General features: G+C 38.0%; 2 protein-coding genes across 2 annotated transcripts in view; one reads left to right on the top strand and one right to left on the bottom strand.

The window, feature by feature from the left end:
- The first annotated feature begins 1,525 nt into the window (after nucleotides 1-1,525).
- On the top strand, nucleotides 1,526-13,907 carry kcnj13 (potassium inwardly rectifying channel subfamily J member 13). Its single transcript, XM_026191258.2, has 3 exons — nucleotides 1,526-1,930; nucleotides 6,425-6,972; nucleotides 9,789-13,907. Exons 2-3 carry the CDS (start codon nucleotides 6,456-6,458, stop codon nucleotides 10,361-10,363), a joined length of 1,092 nt encoding a protein of 363 aa, XP_026047043.1. The 5' UTR covers nucleotides 1,526-1,930; nucleotides 6,425-6,455; the 3' UTR covers nucleotides 10,364-13,907.
- efhd1 (EF-hand domain family, member D1) overlaps nucleotides 13,219-20,741 on the bottom strand; it is a 29,043-nt gene continuing 21,520 nt past the window's right edge. The window contains exons 3-4 of the mRNA XM_026192372.2: nucleotides 19,089-19,223; nucleotides 13,219-18,657 (exon numbers count right to left, since the gene is read on the bottom strand). Coding sequence (XP_026048157.1) covers nucleotides 18,523-18,657; nucleotides 19,089-19,223 — 270 coding nt within the window. The 3' untranslated portion in view covers nucleotides 13,219-18,522. The remainder of the gene's footprint in view (nucleotides 18,658-19,088; nucleotides 19,224-20,741) is intronic.

Consider the following 20,741-nt stretch of genomic DNA (forward strand, 5'->3'; position numbering starts at 1 on the left):
AGTCAAAGTCCGATTAACAACTTGTCATGCACACCTTTTTTTCTTACGATTTAATGAATTTAGGACATAGCTGTCACACCATCCATCCTTTTCCGTTTCTCCTTATCAGGTCTCAAGGGGTGGCAGGAGTCTATTCTACCTGTCATACGGTGAGAGGCGGGGTATACCCTGGGCAGGTCCCCAGTCTATGGCTGTATCCCAATTCAGGGTCTGCAGCCTTAAAGTATGCAGCCTTAACGGTCCACAAGGGCCGCGTACTCAAAGACTGCTAAGGCCGGAAGTGCGAGGCTTGTGTAATGGGAGGGTCTAGCCTCCGTCGCGCTGCCCAGGTTGCCTAGCAACCATGATACTAACAGCTGGAAATGTTTCATACAGCTTTGTTTGACAGAAACGAAGGAGAAAATCTTTTGTTCATTTGTTTGTTTGTTTCTACATGAGCTCATTGTAAGATTAAGGTCAGCTATTGAACGGCGTATATTTTAAAGTAAAGGCTTTAAGTTAGTACAAACGTCATTAATGTCACATAACTTTGCCGACATGTGGCCAACAGTAATGTTTTAATGTTCTTCGTTATTGAACATTTGCACATAAATAAGCGACATAATATTCAGTACTTACTTTTAAAAGTTTACTCTTCGGGCGCCCCTCATCTGCCGTTTTTTTTCGGCAAAATTATCCACACCCACCGCTGCGCTATGCATTCTGGGATATGTTGGGCCACGAAGTCTACACTGCCACGTCCTTAAAATTCAGGGAAATGAAGGACGCATTTGAGGGCCGCATTTCGAGCAGCCTTCGAATTGGGACAGCCTTCGTCTCGTCGCTGTGATGTAATCGCCCTTAAAATGCGGCCTTTAAGGCTGCAGACCCTGAATTGGGATACAGCCACAGGGAGACAGACAACTATTCACACACTCACATTCACACCTGTGGGCAATTTAGAGTCACTAACTGCATGTACGGAAAGAGACACAACCACAGGGAGAACATGCAAACTCCACACAGAAAGGCCCTGGCCAGTTTGTGGATTCGAACTCTTCCTCTGAGGTAGCAGTGCTTTCACTGAACCAACGAGCTGTCACTCCATACTTAAAAAAAAAAAAAAAGTAGAAAAGCTTTGATTACAAGGCTTCATACAGAATTTTCTTTACGTTTTTGTCTTTGCAGAAGATTGCAGTAAATTTAATTACGGAAGGCCCAAACCTAAACATTTACTTCCAGGATCACATTATCAGAAGGGCAGCCACTTTGTAGTCAACAGATATAATTTATTTGAGCATCTACTGTATGTTTTTTTTATTTTTTTTTATTACAGAGTACTCTGCACCACCATCATCAAAACACCAAATGAGGGAAGAATAGTGCTAATTCCTCCATTAAGAGTTGAGATATAGAAAATCAATTCAAAACATATTTATACATAATTAAGTTACCATAAAATTAATAGATATATAAGCAAAACGTATATTCACAAACAGATATTACAGATACTGGGACATATATGCATATACCTATATGCCCCCCAGCAGAAAACTCAATTTTTCACAGCTGCAGAACATCAGCTAGCACTAAGCAGTTCTTTGAATGAACTGTGACAAGGTGTTGTTCTTTCCCCCTTCCCCCATCTTCTGTCTTCCGGGAACACTAATAGGCTCCATGCAGAGTAATGTGACCAACTGAATCATCCTCACCCCAGAGCTGGAAGCTGCAGATCAGAGGAGCTGTGCTCAGTCCCACTCCCACACTGAAAAACTTCTCTGGAGTGACACTTTCTGCTAAGGATTTCTTGGATAGTAAACCTCATCTTCCAAGGATCTAACAGCACAGTCTCTCTATTTGCTTCAGCCACTTTTCCCACTTGTCAGACCTCAGATCAGCTCTAAGGTGAAAAGGTCATAGGGCCCAGGTGTAGCCCTGACTACAGTAATAGGTAAGTAAAACCTTATGCGTGTGATGCTGACAGACTTGAAACACTGCTACATGGATAGTGAGCAATTAGTTATCAGCTGATCAACCTCATCAGTCCTGCGGAACCTTTGAAGTGCCCTTATTTTAATCTAACTTGTTGACTTTGTAATAAAAAACAGGATTGGTCGGGTAACATCAGTGAAATTTGTGGGCTCTGATAATTGTAATAGATGTAGTAGACTAATGATTGCTACAGTGATGTAGATGATCACTCATCTCATATTTGTATTTAGACTTGCTTGTTCAAATACAAGAAGTGAACAGCTGCAGCCTGATTGTTATATAAACCTAGGTGCACCCCACTGAGCTGGCAATAAGCACTTATTTCCACTAACTAGTCTACTTCCTTTTACATTAACAAAGATACGAAAAAGACTTTTGAGGCACTATCAGGCAAAATTTCTGTTACTTAGAGTAAATAACTTCCATTAGTTAAAGTAAGTAAAGCAGTTACACAAAGTGTTCATCATACATCATCGTACAAAAACGAGGCTGTAGTATAAATAACAGACATCTCTATGAGGTCAGAAAAACTGAACTCATACAGACTGCATACTGCATTAAACAGCAGTATTTACAAAGTACATTAATGACCTTTACAGAGATAGCTTCATCTAGTGTTTTTACAAACATGATACCACAGCTGCTATGTATAAAATATTCAAGGTAGAGTCTGTTTTGAAAGTTTGGTGGTTCACAGGCAAACTGCATCTGCCAGTCTGTGTCTGTAGTTCTTACAAATTTGTTTTTAAGTGAACACAATGCCCTATGAATAACAGTGTGGAGAAATGGAGAAAAAAACATATCTGCAACATCATAATCACCTAAATTAAGTTATTTAAAATATTTTGCATATAAATACATACAATATATATAAGTACAAAACTGACTTCAGCTGTGGGCCTTATATTTCGTCTCCTAAATGTCTAGAGGAATTCTCTTTTTGACAGAAACATTAACTTTGACAACTGACCATAAATTCTAACATTGAATTCATTCTCAAGTCTAAGTTACCAACTTAGAAAACAGAAAAAAACGCAAACAGAATTATGACCATAAATCACTGATTATTCAACATCATAGCATAAAATGAGTAAGAGACATTGTGGCAGTATTGCACTCGGAGCAGTGACACTAAGCTTTGGTGCCTACCTATTGAATTCTTTCAATTTACTTCATGAACTCTGACTCTAATTTTGCTGTTGGACTAATTGATGGATGCATATAAGATTCTAATACTTAATATTAATATTTTTCTTTTTCAAAATATTCAAGAACCAAGTATTCACATTTTTTAACACCAGAAAAATGTGAAAAGAGACATTTTCATATGTAAATCATTTTATCATGTTTACTTCTACGTTGCTTCTACCATTCCACGCCTTGATTTAGTTCTTATGAAGCAGGCAACTGGCTTTTGGGGATACAGTTGTATATGGCATAGATCTACCATTTTGGCAATATAGAACTTTCCATAGATTTGTGGTTAGGGATTTTTAGGTGGTTCATCTATAATTTATAACATCTCTGACTAAACAAACGATATAGAACACTACTACTTAGCTACTTATTTGCTAGACAGGATAGAGCCAGCATACTCGTTTGGAACTGCTCTTAGTCTTTATACTAAGCTAGGTTAACTACATGCTGACTCCAGATCTGTACTGAACACACAGAAATGTGACCGATACTTATGTTTTGCCTCAGTTCTGCTTTTTCCAATGGCTCACGTGATCACAAGCTGATCCAGTGACAGCTTACAGACTGAAATTACAAGGAAAATACAAGGAAACAAGCACATGGCTCTCATGTAAATGCTTGGCTTCATTTAATCAGACTGATGTTTCCCCAGCAGCCGAAGACAAACTACAAAATGATCAGCAGTCGATTCACCACTCCACTTATTACCTCAATTTGTCAGTAACTGACAACCCACACCATATATTTATTTTCCTCTTTGTGTTTTAAATAGTTATGAAATGTATGAGAGAATTAAGTATTTAAATATTTTTGCATTATCTTTTTGATGTGTTTATGTGTAAAAGGGAGTTGCTTAATAAATGCGTAAAAGGGTGGTAAATGTATATTGTAACTGGTGAACAAGACAAGTGGAGAGCCATGTAGTGCAGTAAGTTTAAAGCTCCCTGCAGATGAAAGATGCATTCCTACTCTGCATGTTGCTGTGTTCCTCAGACAGATTCCCAGCTGGGACCTGCTCTAATCTCCTGGCAACAATATTGACATAGAAATAGAAACTCTGGAGAGGACAGGACTAGCTCTCTGCCTGTGAGGATTGCCTGCAAATATATCTGCTATAGTTAATATTAATCACAAAGTTGTGCATTATTGCATTAAAGACAGACAGACAGAAAGTTAGATGTTCTTTCTTCCCACCATTCTGGTACAAGTAAATCATTTGCCAGAAAACATCTAAAAGAGTCTTCTTGTTTCCAGACAGAAAAGTCTTATGCCTACTCTGGCAAACCAGTGGTTTAAATTGTTATAAACCCTCTGTATTTCCATTCCAAGTTGTGAAACAGAGTTGATATTGTCCCTGAGTTGTGACATTGTAAAAATGCCTTACCAGTTTGTTTAGCAGCTGACTCTCTGCATCTGTAGCTGCATCTCAGGTGGTTCCTGTAGTCTGCCATCTTATGTTTGTTCATACTCATGTACCAACTTTAGGCAGTCCTTTCCTAAACCCTTTGGTTCAGGTATGTGAATGACACCTGGGAGAAAATCAGGACGTGCCACAATTCAATAATCACATTAACTTAATAGACAAACACCAGAGAGGATATGAAAGGAGTTAGACTGTGAAAATTCCATCATTAATGGGAAACATTTGAAAGTGTACAGTAGACACTGACTTTTTTTAAACCAGTGTATCCAGATCCTAGTAGCACTTTTCTACTCTGCCTGAGTACTCAGAGCAGTTTATACAACTTGGCTCATTCACCCATTCATACAAGCACTTCTTCTATGCTGAAGTTCTTTCTATCTAGCATTCACACACATTTATACTCCAGTGCATGCAGACAGCAGAGGATAAGTTGGGGTTAGTATCTTGCCCAAGGATATTTGACTTGCAGATTGGAGCAGCCTGGAATCAAACCACTAACCTTCCGATTAGTAGACAATCAATATTTAAGATTTGATTCTTATCACTTATCCACTGGAGAACACACTACGTGTCATAAGGATGCCACAACAGATAGTGAACACCATCCAAACAGACACAGCTGCCAAGGAAGCAGAACAACAACATCTCAAAAAGGCCCTGAGTAAATGTAGTTATCCAAGCTGGAGATTTGTCAAAGCTGGGAAGACACCTTAAGAATGCTTCAAGCAATCCAGGAGAGAAGGACAATCGCCTCCTAAGCAGTCTTTTGTGATTCCTTATGTGTCAGGAGTAACAGAACATCTGAGACGTATTTTCTCTGTCTGCCTAAACACACTACACCAAAATTGGTCCACCTTAAGAACTGGGTCTCCGGTAAAAACAGAGTAATAGTGTACAGGTTTAAGTACCAGGAGGATTGTTGTGAATTATACATGGGGGAAAACAAACAAACTCCACCTAAGTGGACGGCACAACTGTCCTGAAGTTTATTTACACCTGGTTCTAGTTTCGGTACTATTTATAAGGCAGGCGAAACCTGAACTCAGCTGAGACTGAAGAAGTCACTTGCACACTTCCTGGGATCTCACTGATAGGTTTATTTTGTTTTTTCAGTTTAATGATAGCTTGCCACACTTGCATCAAGTGAGAGTTCCAGTGAAAATGTATTTGACACACAAACAGACAGATAGATAGATAGATAGATAGATAGATAGATAGATAGATAGATAGATAGATAGATAGATAGATAGATAGATAGATAGATAGATAGATAGATAGATAGATAGATAGATAGATAGATAGATAGATAGATAGATAGATAGATAGATAGATAGATAGATAGATAGATTTAGCATTTGGTTAGCTTAGCATAACTAAAAGAATCCACCAACTTACAGGCAGCAGTGCATCAAGACCTTTTTTCAACTAAATTCTAATTACAGTTATAATCTTTAGATAGTAGGAACTGCTCTCTGTGCTCATTTACTGGAGAAAAGAGACAGGAGTGAATAACCTGAACTTATTGTCCTTTTAACCAAGCTGAAATTATTCAGCAAAATGATGCGATTCAAAACAGCAGTCACAAGAAGTATGTAGAGAGAAAACAGGAACTTGAGAAGCTATTGCGAGCTCTCTAATAATTTACCCACAGATCACAAAGCCCCCATCCCCACCTCTTTTCCATACATGGGCAAATTTCATACCACAGTGTGACTAACTTCTAGCTCTTTTTTTTCTTTACATCTATTTTTGTATGGGAAAAATGCTGATAAAAGTTGTATGGATAATTACTGATCATCTATGTTAGTCAGCTCCCCTGTTATTTCATTTCAGGATCATCATCACCTTCACTTTGCCCATAAGCATGACAACCAAATCGAACAGCAGTGTTCTGGGTGGCAAGGCTTCCTCATCACCTCTCCTGTCCGCTCCACCTCACCAGCGTCTGATCACCAAAGATGGACACTGTGCACTTCGCCCCACTGTGTGTTCTTCGGGCTCATGGCATGAGACTTTACGCAGAGCCTGGCTGTTGGCCCTGCAGGATGTGTGGGGATTGTTGGTGAGTCTGCGCTGGAGATGGGTCCTCCTGGCCTTCTGCACCTCCTTCCTGGCCCACTGGCTGTTGTTTGCCTGTCTGTGGTACTTGCTGGCACACCTAAATGGGGACCTTGCTGTGCAGGATCATGATGCGCCCCCACAGGGGCATGTGCTCTGTGTAAAGCACATTACAAGCTTCACTGCTGCATTTTCCTTCTCCCTGGAGACTCAGCTAACCATCGGCTATGGCACTATGTTCCCCAGTGGAGACTGCCCCAGTGCTATAGCACTGTTGGCTGTACAGATGCTGCTTGGGCTCATGCTGGAAGCATTTATCACAGGTACATCTCTCCATCAAAACATCAATTATTCTAAGACAATTCTCAGTCTTAAGTTTAATTTACTATTTGGGAAACATAACAGAAAATAACTACCACACTGAGTTGACATTTACATATTCACAATAGAAGGTGTTTTAGTGGTAGCCCAAAGTCTAAAGGAAAACGTGTAAATCATACTAAATGAATCATACTATCATTTCTTTGTGAAATTGCTCATGTTGACATTTTTCTCATAGGCTGGAACCTTTCACAGCAGACTTTGTGAATCTGGGCAAGAGACAAAATACACCCCAGACAGGTTGCCAGTCTCAGTCAGTGCTTAAATCAAACCAGTAATCTCCAAAACACCTATCCACATCCTAATCATAAACATTTGAAGTGGAAAACTAGATCTTATGGCACAACAAAAGATCTAAAGATTAATTAAACAAATATCTTATAATACAACATGTTACAAGATCTGTTTCATTAATCCTGAGATAAGAAAAAAAGCTATAGGATTCCAACCTCATGAGGCAGAACAGAGATTGCAGTTTTAAAGCTTCTGAGGCTAAAAAAATGTGACACCTGCTGGAATACTCCAGGTATTGCACTTCCAGAGATAAATCCCATGAATATATTTCTAGGTAGCCAGAAAATTAGATATGTAATATTGTTGACTTCATCCCATAGAAATGCTATTCTATCTTGGACACTGGCATCTTTTGTCTGAACCTTTTTCAAGCTTTATTCAAACGTTACGCTGCTCCTCACAAAAATTCACAGATCAAACCACACTTTACTTTACCGATGTGTGAGTGTTACCAGGTCCAACCCAGTAACACTGCTCCAACTTTTCATTGAAAAATGACCAGTTTACCATTAATAAATGAACCAAAAGCAGTGCACAGTGTAAGAGGCTTAAGAAATAGTCATATATTTTAAGTTATTCTCCTGTGATTTGAGACACATTTAGTACAGTAATGTAAAAATAGGGCACTTTAAGAATACAGTTGTGCTTCTAACATTTTAAAAGATATTTTGAAGTTTAAACATCATTCTTTGGTCTAAAATTGTTTCCACTATCATGATCACTGCCTTTGCTATATAGAAATCAGAAATGTGCATTTATCTGATGACAATGCACACCATCAGAACAAGTGAGGAAAGTAATGATGTTTATCCAAGTGCTTGTATTTTACTTTTAGTCTTTCCATTGTCTATTACCTTTTGTTTCTGTTTTACTACTGAAAAAAAAGCAGAAATATTATATGTTTTTCAAAAGTCTAAACATTTTCTATCAGACATACAATTCCCCAATTTCTATATGAACTTGCTGTAGTTGTCTGCCTCTCCATACAGTTAGGACCATAACATTTTGGACATTACATATTTTTACATTTTTGCTTCTTCAGCCTAACGGTTCCCTTCACCATCTGGTTCGGGGGTTACCACCACGGCAGGCACCAACCACCTTGTGGCCACAGCTCAGTGCAGCAGTTTCAGCAATTGAGGTGCTGAGTGCATTTGGACTCACTGTCGAAGCTCTGCTGGAGGTGGGAGTTGAAGGACTGGGACAGGTGTTCCCTGTGAACCCTCACTATAGGTTTAGGCACACCAGATCTGTCCAGCATCCTGCCCTGCCACCTGATCCAACTCACCACCAGGTGGTGATCAGTTGACACTTCAGCACCTCTCTTTACCGAGTGTCCAGAACATAAGGCCACACATCTGATGATATGATTACAAAATTAATCATCAACATGTTGCTTAGAGAGTCCTGGTGCCAAGTGCACTTATGGACACCTGTATGTTCAAACATGGTGTTTGTTATGGACAAACTGTGGTTTGTACAGAAGTCCAGTAACACAACACCACTTTGTTTCAGATATGGCAGGTCATTCCTGCCACTCACGCCCCTCCAGATCTCACTGTCATTGCCCACATGAGCGTTGGAGTCTCCCAGTAGGACGACAGAGCCCCCAGATAGAGCACACCCTCAAGCACCCTGTCCAGGGACTCCAAGAAGGCCGTCATTCTTATAAGAACAGACGATACACATTAACTCAGGCTCGTTCCCCACCAGAGAGGTGACATTCCATGTTCCAGTTGCTAGTCTTGGTAGCCTGGGATTGGTCTCTGACCTTGGCCTCTACCTAGCACACATTGCACCCGAGCCCTGCAGCGCAATGTGGGGATGGTATGCCTACAGGAAGGTGGGCCCATGTTTATTTTTTGGGCTGTGCCCAAATGAGCTCCATGGACTAAGACGCTCGCCCTCGGACACCCTCCCCGGGGCTGGCTCCAGGGCAGGGTCTTGGTTAACCCTATCCTGCACAGGGTAAATGGTTCCCTCAATCTTCTGCTCATAGGGTTTTTTTTAATTGGTCTTTGTCTGGTCCATCACCCAGGACCAATTTTCATTGGGAGACCCTACCAGGGGACAAAAAGCCTCAGACAACATAGCCCCTGGTATCCCTGGGACACAAAAACCCCTCCACCATAATAAGGTAGCGATTTGTGGAGAGGTATAAAGCATTTAGCAAAAGTATTACATTAGGTGTTTAGGAATTATAATCCTTTTTATATGCAGAGGTTTAAAATAATTTCATAATAATTTGAGAAAAAGTTTTCAGCTTAATGGCACTTCATGTTTTCATGTTCTTTGGTCATATGCTGCAACCATTACTATTAACTACTCATTTTGTGGGGGGTTTTCCATGATGCTTGAGAAAAATATTTCCTGTGCTATGGTTTAGTACAAAGAAACATTACTAAAAAAATGTGATTAACTGGCTAAAAAAACAACATGAACAAGACTTCGTCTTAACTTTCAGGTGCATTTGTAGCCAAGATTGCCCGCCCCCAGAAGCGAGCAGGAGCCATACAATTCAGCCACCAGGCAGTGGTGGGCCAACACCTGGGTCAGACGTGCCTCATGCTTCGAGTCACCAATCTGCTGCAGCGGCCTCTGGTGGATGTAAAGGTGAGTGCTGTGCTATACGAGGAGCATGAAGGCCAAGCTCTGCACCAGACTTCATTGGACTTCTATTTGGACCATTTGGGCCAGCAGCCATGCCCCTTCTTCATTTTCCCACTCACCTTTTACCACCCCCTGGACCGTCGGAGCCCCCTCTATCCTGTCCTGTGTGAGGGTTCATCAACCCACTTTGAGTTAGTTGTCTTCCTATCAGCCTTGCAGGAGGGAACTGGCGACACTTGCCAGAAGAGGACCTCTTATCTGCGCCAAGAAATCCAGTTTGACCGCCGCTTTGTCCCTGCTTTGGGTTTGGATGCCTGTGGAAGGTACACAGTGAGCAACCAGCACTTTGATACAGCCCATTCAAAAGAGCCTATGAACAAGGACTGTGTGGTGCAGATCAACGGTGATGGAAATGAGAGGATGGAGTAAGAATGCTGAAGGGAAGATTCTCAAAGAGACCGAGAGAATATGCAAGTGGAGGCAGATATATTTGTTGTCAGGAGGTATTTGATTGAATTTGGTAAATTTGAATTTATGATTCAACATTATAAAAATTCAAATGTATGCCAGATATATATAAGTACTGCTGCAGGCTCCCTCACCTCCTCCCTCAAATCACTTCAAGTCCTCAGTGCTCAAAGCAGGGGAACCAGTAACTACTGGCAGTTGTATTAGTTAAAATGACTGACTAGCAAGGATGGAAGAATGTGCGCGGAGTGGGGTATAGGGAGATGTGTGTGTTTGAACATTTAATACTTAAGGAAAAGTAATTCAAGATGATGAAAATGCAAGGATCATAGAAGAATTTACATGACTGAATAAGAACAGTCTAAACTGTTCTCTTATCACACTTCAAACTTACAAGGTACGATCAAAAAGTTTGGTCACTCAGCTCATGAAAATACACAATTTATATTTAGGCATCACCTTATCGACAGCACTTGAGTGCTACTGCAGTTTCACTGTCATGCTTGCCCCATTACTGTATTTTTAACCACACTAACAGACAGTTGCTACTCACCAACTGCACATCTTGCCAGATTTGGTTAATTCTTTTCTCCAAAATCAAATGAAAATTGCAGAATTGCTGTGTTTAAAGAATGATTGTGAAAAATCCATGGTTAGAAGTACACAGGAGCCAAAATTTAAATCTATTCTAGGTTTTTATTTTTATTTTGGGGAGCCATGGAGCAGTTTGATTGCATTTTGTATCAACTAAATTTTCACGCTTCTCATACAAGGATAAGATATTTATTGAATTCCAAGTAAGCAATTTACTGTGTAGAAATTCAGATGTACCTTGTTCAAATGTAATACCTGCTTTGAGAACTTACTGACTTAAGCTAGCTAAAGGGTAGGTTCCGATAGACTTAACAGGAATAACGTATGAATATTACTTGACTGGGACCAGACATAAACAGTTGCAGGCCAGAATAAACTTACAGTTCCCAGCTACAACAAGCAATACAGTACATGACAACTGAATGATCCAGAACGTGACACAGTGGTGGAGTGGCCAGTAGGAATATTCTGGGTTTGAATCAAGAGTTTGCATGTTGTCATCCTTGCCTGTGAGTGCCCAGTGGCAACACTACATTACCTATTTATAGAGGTTATAGAATTTCTTATTTACCTTTATTATCAAATTAAATAGAATTAGTTTTCTAGCAAAAATACATTTGAGAGCAAAGCTATAAAAGCAGCACTCACAAAATGTACATGTTATTAAAAAGTGAAAAGGTCAGGATAACAATAAGTACAGTGATCTGCATTAACATTTGCAAGCATGCTCACAGTGACAATGACAAATTTAGACTCATCTCTCTTTCTTCCATAGAGTTATCCTGCCAACAGGCTAAGTCTGTGTGATCTTGTAAAGCCGTGGGCTGTGAAACAGGGTAGATGGTGTAACAGTGACTGAAGAAAAATGATGAGAAAAAGAGGGTAATGTTTGACAGCTTTTCCTATCCTTAACCTATGTGAGTATTCAAAGTTCAGATTCAACTTTGGTGACTGTTAACTTTATTTATATATGACAGAAAAAAAATAGCAAAAGGAGCAAAAAAAAAAAAAAAAAAAAAAAGGGAGATGACTAGCAATATAAAATTCATAGGTGCAGCAGCAGTACTGGAAGTGCAGACAGTAAAGCAAGGGACAAAATTAAGAAACTCTTCTCTGGCATTCATGTTGTTAATTCTTATGGTCTAGCAACAGAACTGACGGTACTGCAGACTAGCAGCATGAGCTGACAATCACAACATAACATCAGATGGTTGTTATGGTAAGCTGCTATGGATAATCTCTGGAATCCCATTAGAACAAAGACACTCATGATGTAAAGTGAACTGTGTAACATTAGACTTACCTGCTTGGCATATGGCTCAGTAGTAATTGATAGAATGATACTGACTGCTGATTGGTCTATGGATTAAACCTTTTATTTTGAAAGATAATTGTCTCAATCATTATGCAAATACAAAATGAATAATTTTCATTTTTTCCAATATTAAATGTTTTTATATTAAGCAAAGAAAGCTAGTAGGTAGAATAGCAAAATTTTGCATTTAGAATAGTTTTCTCTTTTAAGGCTGTTCATTGAATGAGAATCTATGTGTTATCTATATGGTATATTATAAAAGAAATCATGTAGTGACTTCAGACTAAAGTGAAGAAATGTTCCTTCAAATGTGTATGTGCCTTTGTACAGTGTACATTACAGGAAATAAATATTTTCTAAACAAACTGAAGTTCAGACTTCTTAAATTTAGCTTCTAGATTAACATGCCCATGACAACTGCAGATTGCTTTGGCAATGCCCTGGAAGATCGTAGTAAGGTCTTTTTGTGACAAAAAACAAAGTGTTGAAGAACCAAACATTGCAACAGAAACCTACATGTTTGTTTGGTGTTATTTCCCTTGTTCAAAGATAAAAAAGAAGACTGTCAAGACATGGTACCAAATTCCTACACTCCCCACAGCACACAGCAGCAAGATGTAAGATGCTGGGACAGCGTACACTGAGCAGCTGGAACACTGTGAATGAACAGGATCATGTGGGACTTTGGGAGTTGTAGCCCATAATGACCTCTTTCATAGTCACACCTGTTTTCTGTTCCTTGTTAACTACAATTTTGTGTAATAGTTAGTCAACAGCTGCTAATCAGTCTGGAACTCAAACTAGAAAAGCAATTTCATTCTGAGACAGAGAGAAATATATGGAGAGAGGGTAGGAACAAGTCCCCAAAGAAAGTAAGCCAATGCTACAAGCAAAATGATTCACAATGTTTACCATTCTATTTATCATTTATTGCAGTTAAGTTTAACATTACCATTCTGACAGAGACAGCAGAAATACAATATCTATACAGTGCTGAAAAATATATTTTGCTGACTTTAATATTTGGCAACTTTTCTAATAAAACAAAAGACAATTTATTCATCAAAAAATACTCTGTCCATTTCTACAACAAATCACTGATAAAGTATGCAATCCATACACTGGTTGGTTATATGTCGACAATAACATGCTACAACTTAGTACATTAATAGAGACTAAATAAAATGATCAGGAACATAAAATGCGCCTTACACTGTTTAGGTTAGAGCCTCTCTGCTTCATTGGGCTTGTGGATCTATTTGATCTTCTAGAATTTCTTTTATTATCTATGTATCAGAAAATAATAATTATTTTACTGTTTTCTACATCCGTATAGCAACCCAAAATGTACTTCTGCCCTTCAAAGCTGACAAATTAAAGGCAATGACCTCACTCAGAACAGAGCAGGTTCTGCACATATGCAATATTTACTTATTTACTAATTTTTAAAAACTAATTTTTACTAGTGTGATTTCAGTATGTTGCAGGTATGGTGCTAACAGATGACATTACAGTCATTCCACAGGTAGTGACACTGCATATTGTTTAAAAAAAGATGAGAGGACTGCATCTTCCACAACAGCCAAACTGCTGCCCATGTGTCAGTGTTTCTGTAAAGGATTTCTTAAATTTTGTTTTAGATATAGATCAACATCATTGGGAAAAAAGTACTTTCTTTCCAAAAGTGAGACTACAAGAGGAAATAGATGCATTAGCACTGTGAAGTATACTGGCTAATACATTTTTCAAAAACACTTTTTAGTTTCAGGTCCTGGAAGATCTGAATCTATTTATCAATCTACGTAACACTTTGGTGCTAACATTTTGGTCATTTCTACTATTTAATGCCATTTCAAAGTAGTATCATTTATGATTTCGTGAGAGGCGGTTTCATAAACTATTAGAATAGTATACTAGTCAAGCTGAAGATATAATGCTTGAACAATTTTGTCCAAATTCTCCATGTGTGACATGCTAAATGCCCCCTAAATGTACTTTACAAGGTATTAATAAAGTACCACTGAAAAAAAGCCATGATCTGTAATCTGTGTTCTGAAACTTCAATTCATGTCTTTTAAATTAAGAATACATTTTAATGAAATTTGGTCCAGTTTTTTTTTAAGTATTCCATTTATTATTTATTTTAAATGTACTCAATTTAACCATAAATATATGCATAACGTTGTTTTATTTTATTTTATTAATTTTGTCCGCAAGGTGACATCACACCAGTGAATACTTGCCTCACCGTTTGCTTAACCAGTGAGAGGACGTGATTTTGTTCATTGAATGAAATGGCCCAATTATTTGTAATTCTTCCTGTTCAATGAAAATTTAATCCTGTAAAGGTTTAAAAGTTTCTAACATCTATCAGATAAAAAAAACAACAACATAGTAATAATCACTAATAACCATTTTGTAAATGAAATGTATAATCCGATAATAACATTAACTTGAAGAAGTTGCATTTTTCAAATTCAACATTTTAAATGCATATTGTTAAAACATTTATAATCATAAATAAAATAAAATCCTGCCAGTGTACTGTGCAATTATTATCAGTTAAACACAATTTTTAATATTCTTTGTAGTCTCCTTTTCCATATACAGTCTGACTGCACGACATATTTGGGGTTTAGATACCAAACTATGAAAAAAGAATTAGATAAATTAGGTTAAAAATTACTAAAAACATTGTATAGATTAAACTTTGAATGTCATCCTGTGAATAAATTAAAAACACACAATGATATGCATTTCATGTCAATAACTATTCTGCCTAGTACTATAACAGGAAAGATGTTTTATCCTTAAGTGAGTAACTATTACTCATGTTTATCAAACCTATGATCAAAATTACAAATAATATCAGTTTATACTGGAAATAATTTTAAAATTTTGAACTCATATTGGTAACTTAACTTAAACAAAGGTGACATGGGGATGCGGCATTTTAGGCTAAGACAAGATTTGGAAAAATAGCTACTGGCCCATTATTATACAAAATACACTTAGTTCTGATATGTGGACTCAAATGGTACCAAATACTAGAAATGACCTGAACCCACATAAAACATAATTGGGAGCCTTAAGGCTATTGCTATATCTATGTTTGGACAGAACTAGGCTAGTTGCTAACCATGCTTCCAGTCTTTACGCTAAGCAAAGTGAAAGTGCAACCCCGAGATTACCGAAGTGAAAATCCTAGTATTTCCCAAAGTATTCAGCTATTTCTTCAAGTATCAGTCTCTTTTCTAGACCAATGCTACCAACATAGCTGCATAGCAAAGCTAATGATAAAGCTAAGACTACATGATGAAGTAACACATACATCTCTTTTCTATGCAGATGTGCTGAATGAAGGAACTGCAGGACTATCCTGTACAGCCTGTCTCTGATCTCAAAGTACTGCCGTGAGACTTTTCCCATTGGACATGTATACAGTGCTGAGAGTCTTGAGCCACCCTCAGGTCTTTATATTTTGGTAGGAAAAAGGTACAGTGATTTACTGAAACACACGCAAACAAACATGGAAATATAGTATATAATACAAAAACATTATAACATCCCTGTCAGTACTGACAGGGACTAGAAAGAAAATTTATAGTTTTCCTATATTGGCTTTTAATTCATTGCCTCCCTGTTAAATCCAGAATTGAATGCAAAATCCTGCTTCTCACATACAAGGTCTTGAATAATCAGGCCCCATCTGATTAAGTACACAGACTGTTGATTAACTTGTGGTTGATGGGTAATTGAGTAGTATGGGAGGCAGAGCTTTCAGCTTTCAGACACCTCTTCTGTGGAACCAGCTCCCAGCTTGGATTCAGGAGGCAAACACACTTTCTACTTTTAAGATTAGGCTTAAAACTTTCCTTTTTGACAAAGCTTATAGTTAGGGATGGATCAGGTAACGTAGCTCTCTTCCACAGCATGTCTTTTGTCCTGTCTCTCTAACTCTAATCAAACTCCATCAATTTGAAAATCGCTCTGTTGGAATTAAATCAGAGTAAATTATGCATTTTTGTGACAGGCCGCTAATAATAAAAATACTGTATCTAAAGGAATAACTTGAATTGGTTCTTAACAAGTAAGTGACAGACATTCAAGTACAGCTTGTGCAAAGTCAAAATGGTTTTTACATGAACCAGTAAAACACCACAGTATGCAAAAACATTAGCTAAGTGCCTGTCTTTAAGCTGTTTTAAAGAATGTCACAGGGTTAAGAGTGTAAAAAGAGAGGATTAAGCTGTTCCAGTATTTTGGAGCAAAGGATTGAAACACCCAATTGTTCTTTGTTTTCAGACTAACACGTGAGATAGCAAGAAGACCCCTACCTGGGCTTAAGAACCCAGCTTGGAGAATCAGGGAATTACTGCAGGTCTTTATTACTATTTTAGGGTTTTTACCTTAAAATATAAAGAAACTGTTGTTTTGATTTGGTGTTACATAAATAAAATGGACATTACAGATGGGGCATACATTTTTAACTAAAATCTGAACCTGACAGGAAGCCAGTGTAAAGATGTTTCGAGAAGATTTAACATCAGTTAAACGCCTTCCAGCAGCATTTTAGATGGACTAGAAGCAATTACTACATGCTTTAGACAAGAAAACAGCGTATTACAATAATTTGAACTAGTACAGATCAAAGCATGGATGAGAATCTCCAGTTCACATTTTGAGACAACAGTCCTGAGGTTACCCCTATTTCTGAAATGGGAAAAACAAGACCAGGTCAGACACCTGATGTGAGCATGAAATGCCACAGAAAATAGGTTGTTTGCCAAGTTTTCTGTTACAGTGCCTCTAAAGGTACTCACTTGTTCCACATTTTGTCAGCTTACATCTTTTTTCCAAAATAGATTCATTTTTCACCTCAAATACTACACATTTTACCTAAGTTTAAAGAAATGAACGATGGCCCAAGACTTAGTCGTACTGAATAGTACTGTAATTCACAGTCACAACATAAAAAACAGCATTTGTCCTATTTGGAAATGAAGCTGAATTTCAGCGGTCTCTGAAGTCAGTTAAAAACCTATAGGTAATGGCTCATTGGCAAAAAAAAAAAAACAGTAGTGAGGTTACCAGTGTATATTGACTGAACTCTCCCTAACATTTTGTTTCTTACACCAAAACACCACAGTGCATTTGAAAATAACACATGAAGATTTTACTTTTCTGGAGCTACAAAAAAAAAAAAAAAGAAGTGAATGTTTTCTATCTTGTTCTGGGTCATCTTTTCGGTGTAATCGGGCACTGAAGTGACAGCTTGTACTTTTTTTGTTATCCCGTAGTCTACAGACACCAGACCTTTCACATCTTAATTTGTGATATGTCACTCTTTTTACAGGAGGGAACCTGTAAAATCAAATTAGATGGGCACATTTCTCCTGGGACCTTGTAACTTGCATGTACTTGAGATGCTGCTCACAAACATACTGTTTGGTCACAGTAAAGGTGCTTGCTACTGCTTTTACACCATATTACTGTGCACAAATCATCACAAAGGAATTATTCAAACAATGGCTCATTGGTCTTTTATACAGATGGTTCCTTACGAAAGAGGATAACTAAAGAGACGCCACTTAGAAAACTGTCTCCTGCCACTATTAGGATTATCATCAGACCTCCACTTGAGAACATCTTTTTTTTTTCCTAGGGTCATTAGAAACGAAGTCTTAGCAAAGGCAAAGTTGAGAAATAGTACTGTAACATGCAAGCATGATTAAATGGAAGCCGTCTTCTGTGTGCTTTTAGCAATACGGCTAAACTTCAGTGTACAGTTGTTGTCCTTAGCCTAGGTCTACAACACATCTTTATTTACTCTGTAGGTAAACAGAAACATATTTATGGTTGTTTAGTTGTGGGATTGCAAACTACTGTTCATCAACAAGGTTATAGCACAAAACTCAAAACAAACAAACAGAAAAAAAACCCCAAAGACGGATTTCAAATAGTCTAGAGGTCGAACATACAATATACAAGGTATCAGTTTTGTGCAAGGCTAACCATATCCTGGACTTCACCCTGTGCCTAGTTATGACATGTTTTTTATTTTAGTCAAGATTTAATTTTAATTTAATTAATCAGTTTTTTATTTAAGTGCCACAATTTGAAACGGGTTTGAGTCTAAGTAAGGAGTGTGTTTCTAAAACTTCAGTAACACTGAACTTTGCAATCTGCATCATCTGCTTTCTGTGGTGGGTTATGAGCAGAAGGTGGACTGCAGCTGCTTGAAGGCAGCATGTCGTTGTTTTTTCTCCTCTTCTTGTCTCTTGCGTTCTTCTTTTTCCTCTCGAATTTCAGCCTCAAACTTGCTACCGGCAGACAGAGCCTGCATCTGGTACAACACAAAAACAAATTTCTTAAACCCAAGTAGCCATGCACAGCTGACTGCAGCTTTTCACAAATTTAAGCTTTGGGTACAGTACTTAATGTACTTGATGTACTTGTTTTTTCATCAGTAGTTACATAGCTGTATCCCCAGTTATCAAACATATACTCGGGCACAGAGATAAGTCATATGCCATTTGACTCATTAACATTCTGTGCAAAAAAAAAGAAAAAGTACACATATTGGGGTATAGTATATTAAAGCCCCCCCGAACACTGAAACAGGCTTCAGATAGACATTCACAGGTTAGTTCCAGTAAAGTTAATATTTTCATGTTTTTACTCTGAACACAGGTCATGACAGGCATTGAAGGAGCTAAGGACAAAGTCAAAATCTAGGCGTACGGCTAAAGTACACGGTGTAATGTTATTACATACCTTGGCTTCAAAAAAGTCTTTGGCCCCCATAACACCCTGAGTGGAGACATCGATCTCAGAAAGTCTTGCTAATGCCATTAGACCACTTTCTTCTTGCAGTTCTCCAGCTGCTGCTCTCCGGAAAATCAACAGGAACTGCAGAGAGGTAGACAGTTTAAAGTACACACACACACACACACACACACACACACACACACACACACACACACACACACACACTTTTTTTTTAAATTATTTGTTTATTTTTTACCCACCACCTGCCTCTCACCAAGCAGGATCTCGGGAGCACGTGAGTTGTTGCCAGAAGAATTCTTGATACAATGTTTCTTCACCAAAACTTTTATCTTACACTGAAGTCAGGTTTTCAACCTTCACCTGAAGACTTCCCAGAAAAGGAGTTTCACAAAAAAACCCAGTGTGTTCAGGCTCTTACAAATCTGTTCTGGTCCCACTGGAACCAGGAATTCCTCCCTTTCCTAAAACAGAGGCAACAATGGGCAGTGACTCACAGGAATTTTCAGGCTGAGTTTAGTTCTGAGATTTGTTTGGTCATTTGAGAATTTTTTTCTTTGTATGAAGAACTTGATCATTATGAAATGGATAAACATGGAATGTTTATTTTTGTTTTAGTTAAAAGTAACTTTATTTGTCTTAGTATCATGTGATGGCATTGCTTCCTGCTCAAAGGTCCTCTTTTGAGAAAAGCATTACAGCCATGTTGGCCATGTGCTGAAGTCTCTTTTCATCTGTGTCAAAGCATCATGGAATCAATGCTGTAAGTTAATTCACTTCACAATGGATATGTTAGGTTAATTCATGAGAGAGAGTTAAGAGTGCAGATGCTGATTGCTTTTGTATTCAGCTTAGTATCCAAGTTTAGCCTAATTTTGTATACATTTTTTTCTTTTTTTTTTTACAGTTTTCACCAGGATGTCATTGAGATTTACAGCAACACTACAAAAAGTATGTCTTAAAGACAAAATACTGGATGACCTCCAATTTAAATTAATTGTTATGGTACTTTGCCCTAAAAATTTTATAACACATGTTATAAAACATCATATTCTTGCTCTGGATGGCATTACCTTGAGTAATACTGTAAGAAATCTTGGAGTCGTATTTGACCAGGATGTGTTTTACAATGTGCATATTAAACAAATACGTGTGACTGCTTTGGGCAGCATCTCTTAAATTAGAAACATCCTATTCTCAGATGTTGAAAAAGTTCATGCATTTATTACTTTTAGGCTAGACTTTTGTAATTATTACAGCTATTCTAAAAGCTCCCTGAAAAGCCAGTTTATCCAAAGCAGTGTGAGTACTGACAGGAGCTAGAAAGGGAAACAACCATATTTGTCTCACCAGAATTGAATTTAAAATCCTTCTACTCTAATACAAAGTATTTTAAGCTTAAAACTTGACTTTTTCTTTTCTACTTTTTTCACCACATTGGTTGCGCTTAACTTGCTACTGGTAATATGATCACACTACTTCTATTTACACTCGTATTTAAGGCACAGATGGTCAATGCAGTATTCCCCCAAACAATAAGTAGAGCCATTCAAACAACACCGCCACATTAGCGATAATATACAGTGGGGCAAAAAAGTATTTAGTCAGCCACCGATTGTGCAAGTTCCCCCACCTAAAATG

Source organism: Astatotilapia calliptera, chromosome 14 (assembly GCF_964374335.1).
Source record: "Astatotilapia calliptera chromosome 14, fAstCal68.1, whole genome shotgun sequence".
NCBI lineage: Eukaryota > Metazoa > Chordata > Actinopteri > Cichliformes > Cichlidae > Astatotilapia > Astatotilapia calliptera.

Bases quoted from the DNA above. Each gene is read 5' to 3' on its own strand.
- kcnj13 (XM_026191258.2), top strand. From the start codon at position 6,456: ATGACAACCAAATCGAACAGCAGTGTTCTGGGTGGCAAGGCTTCCTCA. The intron at 6,973-9,788 runs GTACATCTCTCC...CTTAACTTTCAG, and splicing joins GCTGGAAGCATTTATCACAG to GTGCATTTGTAGCCAAGATT.